Raw genomic sequence first — 7,139 nt, 5'->3', positions numbered from 1 at the left:
TTCTAGTTTCAAAATGTCCACTTTATTCCCTATACCACGTAACTAGGTGTCATTTACATCTGAGGCCCGCACTACTGATCTACGGTAAAACACTAACTCTTAAGACATATAGTCCAATTTTATACATTTCCAGGCATCCCTAGACAAGTGGATCACAATGCAGGTACAAATCATTACCACAGTTTACATAAGATAAAAGGGAAGTTATCAATAAACTTCATAAAGTAGTAAATTCATCTGCCCCTTAAAATGAGTGTGCAACTGTTACAAAGCCATAGTGAATGGTTTATAAAATGTAGTTTTATTTTACGTTACTCTGCTGTTACACAGGGCATAACATTTTCACAAGTCCTTTTTGGGACTACAGTCAATGATCAGCAACACACAATTGTGGTCCAACTCTCTACACGACAGGCACTAGACAAACTGGACGCCCTCTCGTATGTGCATAAATCTGCTTGGAAAAGTACTAACGTTTTAGACCTGGACTTGTGTACTTGATTTCCCCTTTCTAGGGTAGTAAGAAATGACATGCACTTTCATTTGCCAAAAGCAATGCTTGTATTCTTGCAGCAACGTGCTATTTCTATTACACAGTAAAGTGAACACCAGAACTACAAAGGCAGGAGGTGTAAGTGAATTTTTATTGGGAAGGGAAGTTGTCAACTTAAACAGCAGCAAATGAAGAATGAATAAGGAAACTTCCTGTTGTCACAGATACACAAGACCTCCATCATATATGATACAGGAGGCATTTTAATTTGTGACCCCCAGCGCAGAAATGCCATATGCTTTTCCATTCAATCGAATACTTCTGGATTCCTACCAAAAAGAAATACATTAAGAGCATGGAAAAGTTGCTTACGGAAAGGAAACCCCTGAAGAGGGAGGGAGGGAATGTAGAAATTAGGAAGTTATGTAGAACACTTTGTAAATTGTAATGACTACATTTTCATATTTTCACAGTAATACAAAACACAGTCACTTGCAGAACTGGTTCAGATTACTTCAATACCAGATACATTTTTAGTCCTCTAGAGAAGTGTTTGGAAGTTACTTGTGTTTATAGGAAATGAAGCTATTAATACTTTTCTACAGCAGTAACTGCACACCAGGAAGGCCAAGACAAACACAAAATCAAGGAATGGAGTTTTTCCCAAAGCTGCGGTGTGAAAAGACTATAAACAGTTGATTCCATACACGTGAGTGGGTTCTTTGCTATAGGAAATCCAAATGGAATAAGGAATGGAGATGAGTAAAAAGGTTTCTTGAGGGGACGAAGGATGACCACCCTGTATGCATTTAGTTTTCTGCCCCTTCTGCCGCGTCACATTCTTCTCCCGCACTGTCTGATGTCCATAACTAGGAAAAAAAATCACAACGTTATCGAGACAACAGAGACTGTGACTAAGAACAGATGTTAAGGTTTCTCAAAATCTCAACTACCACCAACTCCTCCTCCAAAGGTGTATCTTTGTAAACCTTTCACTATGTATTTACAAATGACACACAAACATACACTATTCGAGTACGTTTTTCAAGCTTTCTCTCTTTTAACAGTGTAATTTCAAAACAACAAAAAAGGCAATATCCTTAGAATTTAACGTTCTCTCCATCCGCAGCAGCCCAATGCTCTTCTGAAAGCACTACTGAAATATAATTTATGAGATGAATAAGGCAAAAAAAATTTTAAGGGGGGGGCGAACCACCGTCATGATAACAGTTTCCAAATTATTTGAAAGGCCACCGTATGGAAAAAGGGGCAGACCTACTGCACCTCTGGCCGAGGGTTAAGTGGCAGCAGGTGACGAAGTCAGAAGAAAGTAGCAGTGGGCGTGAAGATGCACAAAGCATTCCTGAATTAGCCAGGATGTTAAGACGGATTTGATCTCCAAGCAACTCTCCAACTGTAGGATGGAACGATGAAGCGAAAGAAGGTAATCATTAACAGCTACTGACCACAGCCAACAGCAACACCCAGAGGCTAGTGGTATTTCCAGCATTCTAGAAAAGCTAGAGTCTTATATATCTTTAAGTTATTGTTAAAGTACTAAAATAAATAAAACAAAACAAAAACAAAAACAAGTATCGCTAAAGAGCTGTCTCTGTAAGAAAATAAAACAAAGCCAGTTAAGAGAGACAGCAGCTCCACGGTATTCCCGAGGGGTACTGGCTCAGTGCTTTTCTTCTATGGAAGTGGTTTATGCCCATCGTTCTACTGTCACCCCACGAGCACCGGGAATTCTAATGGCTGGGAATGAAGTGTCACAATTTCCTTGTTTAGCAAAGTTGAACAGATACGATTCTAACTTAAGAAAAAAAAATCCTTTCCAGCAAAAGATAAAGGTCCAAACTGAGGCCATGGAGAATCACACTCACATTAAAAGGTACAGTCCCCTCTGCCACATGTTGTCTAAAATTTTTGACATATCAAATTTATTTGCACCAATAAAAGAAGCTAAGTTAAGTTGAAATTCTATTTTTTTTTCTCCATTACTTTTCCCTTCATTATCTGCTCATCCAAGAAGTAGGGAGAGAAACAAAAGAAAACAAAGACAATTAAATGGAACAGGTTTTGTCCTAGAGGGATAGGTGCAGTAAATGGAGGGTAAGGGTTACTCCGGGTCAAATGCCCGTAAGACATCAGGTAGATTTCACAAGATAAATGTTTATTAAAACCAGGCCCTTCAACGTGATTTTAGAAAGCTTATAGTGCCTAACTTGCTATAGCTAATTTACCCAAAGGAAGAAAATACTGCAACCACAACAACTTTCTATATTAACATAATTTATCAACATCTTCATTCCAGTGATATAGTGAGGAATATTAAGAGCTCCTAAAGTCTTAGTACCTTCTCAGGAAGGGCTAGGTCTGATAAAATGCCCAATCAACTTGGAAATCCGCCCGCAGAAGAACAATACAATATACTAACAAGCACTGAATACTTTTGCTTGCGTATCTCTATATTCATTTTCTAAGAGAGAGTGTAGCTCCTACACAACCCACCTCAAAAGACAGGGAGACTGAAGTAAAATGTAAATACCTTTTTTCTTAAAAAGAAAATAAAATTAAAAAGAATGAACAACTCACTGTTAGGTTGTCTCTAAGCAACTGCATGATGAGGGTGCTGTCTTTGTAGGAATCTTCATTCAGTGTGTCAAGCTCTGCGATGGCCTCATCAAAAGCCTGGGAAAAATCGTAACACCCACGGTAAACAGTATCTGTGTCAACACCAACTGATCACGGTTACAAACCATTTTTATAAAATAGCTAAACATCCACTTTATGTTCTACTATCAATTAAAAACAAAATTCAATGGAATCATTTTCAAAGATTCCCAGTTTATGATAATGATCTTACCAGTATGGGAAAGAACTTATGAGAATGACCTGAAACTTACCGTTTTAGCCAGGGTGCAGGCAAGCTCTGGGTTATTAAGGATCTCATAGTAAAACACAGAGAAGTTAAGAGCCAGCCCCAGGCGGATCGGGTGCGTGGGCTGCATCTCTTTCTTGCTTATGTCAAAAGCCTCTTGGTAAGCTCCTTGGGAATTATCTATCGTTTCTGCGAAGGGGGGAAATAAAAGCACAATACTGAAAATATCCGTCAAGAATATATAGAGCGTATTAACCTTTAAAGTATGCTACTAACTCATGCAGAGCTAGATTTTTCTGTGGCCTTCTTTTAAAGGCATAGCAGTAAACCAAAACATTACCTTGAACTGGGTTACTGAGAAACTAGTTTAACAAGTTGCTTGCTTCAGCTTTTAAAAAAACCCAACAACATGAGACAGTTCAATCGGATTTTTCTAAATCTGTGACTAAAACAATTTTCTTTTTTGGTATCTTTTAATTTTACTAACTGGAAATGCATCAATTTAAAAATAATTTGACTGATACGTGTCAATAATATCTCAAGAACGCTAGGAAAAAAATTTTGGCTCTAATACCTCTTCTCAAAATAACGGAAACACTTTACAAAGATCACCACCACCAAAATCTCTATTTTTGTGATTTGTGAAGACAATACTGATCCTTGCTATCAAGATGTATTGTGTGAAAGGCCATATAAAAGTGTCAGTATAAAGAAGAAAATCTACTCTGACCAGAGGTTTATTGGCCTAATAAAAATGTCACCTTCCTGAAAAAACTGTTCAATAAGTATGACCAATACTACTCTGATTGTACCACCCATGCTTTCAAAAGGGTAAATAGGTTTTCTCAATGAGACCACTGGCCCATTACAGCTTTAGAAATACTGACCAAACAGAAATGTAAAGTTAGCCTTTTATGGTGTGAATATGTGCATTTTCTTCCCTCGAAATGGCATATTTATTGATCTAAATATAGCTGGTACAGCCCTCACCTAGTCAGGAGTTCTTGCTGTTTCGCACAGAAGGAAATACTATAATGAGTAATAGTAAGGTGTCTCAGCTCCTAGGCTGTAAATATAGACTATCTATGAGTCCCAGACTATTGGAGTATCTATGGATAGGAACAGAAATGCCAATGAGCCAGAGAAGGTTAAATCAGATTAATGCCGGAACTATGGTCCCAGTATTCCAGAGACATCCCTATGACTTGCAAATATCTGTCACTTTCAACTTTGCTATCTTTAGGGCAACAGAAATTATGCATCAGTAAGTTAAGCATACAAATTTTATTACAGCAGAATACGACAGTGTCTTCTCTGGAGCTTCACAATCACACTGGTATTTGGGGCGGTGCAACTGTTCCGCTGTTGTTGGTGCCTCTGTGAGGGCAGGAAGCCACGGTAACTCCTTGAGAGTACATACTCTTTTTGGATGGGGCAAAATTAAAAACAAGAATAATGAGCTTACTGGAAATAAGGAATTAGGAGCAACTTCTACCTAGAACTTGGTAAGTATGGGCAGGCACATACACAATATTTAACAGGACCTCAGCTACTGCTAACTCCAGGAGACGGAGTCCACTGCTAATAAATCACTTTGATTTTCTTTTTACAATCCAGTCCAGCAATTAAGTTATTCTCTTCCCTGTATCTATATTTTCTATGACAAATTATATACCAGCAATACTCTCATCTCACCTCTCTTCCTCAGAAATTTGGTTATATAAAATTCGCAGTACATGTAATGATCCTTCGAAATAGGTAGGTAGTAGTTAATAAATAACAGTGTCAAACAGAAGAAGTACAACATCCTGTTTCTTTATTCTGATTATAACTTCCAATTAAGTTTAAGGTACATGGGTGCCTGGGTGGCTCAGTCATTCAGTGTCTGCCCTCAGCTCAGGTAATGATCCCAGGGTCCTAGGATCGAGCCCCACGTCAGGCCCCTTGCTTGGTGGGGAGACTGTTTCTCTCTCTCCCTCTGCCTCTGCCTGCTGCTCCCCCTACTTGTACTCGCTGTCAAATAAACAAAATTAAAAAAAAAAAAAAAAAAAAAAGTTTCAAGGTACAATGATACAAAGGGCCATGTTATAATACAATCTCTCAAATCATATGCAAATGACTAGGGGACAAAAATATGCTGAACCCCCCCCCCCCAAAAGTGCTGAACCAAATTCTAAGGTATAAAAGATTAAACCTCTTTTATTTTGTAAGTAGGCTCCATGCCAGTGTGGAGCCCATTGCAGGGCCTGAATTCAGGACTGTAACCTGAGCTGAGATCAAGAGTAGGATGCTTGAGGATGCTTAACCAACTAAGCCACCTAGGCCGCCAAGATTAAGCCTCTTTTAAACAATATCTTAGCAGATTATTATCAAAGAGCTTTTGAGTTTTTCAAAAACAGCACATGATGTAAATTGAGACTGTTTTTATTTTTCAGAACATTAAGGTAACATTATTAATTTTCTTTTACGAAGATTCCAAGATTTTTTTTTTTTTTAGGATTTCAAGATATTTAAAAAGTTACAGAGGGCCCAGAGATTACACAGAGATTACTGTTACAGTGTCCCACTTATCCTCCCTTCCTTTTTTATTTTCAACTTCACCCATAAATCAAATATACTTACGCTTTCGATCATCACCACATGCAACTTCAGCAAGGTACCGGAAGTAATCTCCCTTCATTTTCAGATAGAAGACCTTACTCTCTGGATTAGTTGCATTGGCTATTAAATACTTATCCAACAATTCCTGAAAGAAAGAAGATAAAATATCAGGTACCAATAAAAAGCTATTTTATTACAGACAAGAACAACAATATGCATTTGAATCATTAACTACCACAGTAACTACAACCACACCGCCTTGGACTTGAAGCATGGGCTGAGAGCAGGGGCCATGTGGTTGTCATGAGTTGAACGCTCTGGCTCATAGCAAGGCACAGTTTCCAATAGTAGAGTCAGGGATGCATCAAACTCTAAACAGAAAGAGTCAAGTCTATTCACCCGTCCACTCAAGCATTTCTTGGTACTGGCTGGGGGCCAGGCGCTATATTTGCCAGAGGGGATATAAAGAAAACACAAAGTTCTTGCCCTCAAAGAGCTCACAGTCTAGTAAGAAAAGCGGTAAGTACACCATTACCATATGCCAGGCATTAAGAGATATGTGACTAAGCGACACAGAGAGAGCATCTGGCTGTGCTGGTGATGGCTGCTGCAGACAGGCTGTCGCTGAAGGGATATCTGACTTGTTAAGAAGAGAGAGCAGGATTGTAGCAGTTTGAAAGTGGGATGTGCAGTCATCTTTTTTTAGGGTGTGTGTGTGTGTGTGTGTGTGTGTGTATAAAAAAAACTCCAAGCCTAACATGGGGTTTGAACTCATAACCCCCAACATCAAGAGTCACCTGCTCTACTGACTGAGCCAGCCAGGCACTTCAGACTGGGGAAAGACATCAAGTATGAAGAACAGCATAGTCACAGAACAAGTCAGCCAGCATGGCCCAGAGCAGGGCTGGCTATTTTCAGTGTCTTCTGCAGAGCAATGCTCATCCAAAATAAGGGTAAGTACAGGGATCAAGAGAAAGCAGTCTAGAAACACACAGAGCAATCTGACAGTCATGTCAAATGAATTATTTGAAAAAATCAGGTTAGCAATTATGTCTTCATTCTCTATTTTATTCAAAGAAACGTACCCTTGAACCAGTGAGCTAGTGCCTCTCAAACTGAGGGATTTGTACAAGGCGTGCAGAAGAATAAAAAGTCGCAGAA

The 7,139-nt window shown here is 38.9% G+C and overlaps 1 protein-coding gene across 1 annotated transcript in view; it reads right to left on the bottom strand.

The window, feature by feature from the left end:
• Positions 1-290: 290 nt before the first annotated feature.
• Positions 291-7,139, bottom strand: part of LOC111154124 (tyrosine 3-monooxygenase/tryptophan 5-monooxygenase activation protein theta) — a 37,059-nt gene continuing 30,210 nt past the window's right edge. Inside the window, exons 3-6 of the mRNA XM_022513528.1 lie at positions 6,000-6,123; positions 3,403-3,566; positions 3,092-3,187; positions 291-1,362 (exon numbers count right to left, since the gene is read on the bottom strand). Of these exons, the coding sequence (XP_022369236.1) occupies positions 1,303-1,362; positions 3,092-3,187; positions 3,403-3,566; positions 6,000-6,123 (444 nt within the window). The 3' untranslated portion in view covers positions 291-1,302. The remainder of the gene's footprint in view (positions 1,363-3,091; positions 3,188-3,402; positions 3,567-5,999; positions 6,124-7,139) is intronic.

The sequence above is a fragment of the Enhydra lutris genome, unplaced genomic scaffold, assembly GCF_002288905.1.
Source record: "Enhydra lutris kenyoni isolate GAN:26980312 unplaced genomic scaffold, ASM228890v2 scaffoldscaffold35, whole genome shotgun sequence".
NCBI lineage: Eukaryota > Metazoa > Chordata > Mammalia > Carnivora > Mustelidae > Enhydra > Enhydra lutris.
This window is presented reverse-complemented; position numbering and strand designations above follow the sequence as displayed.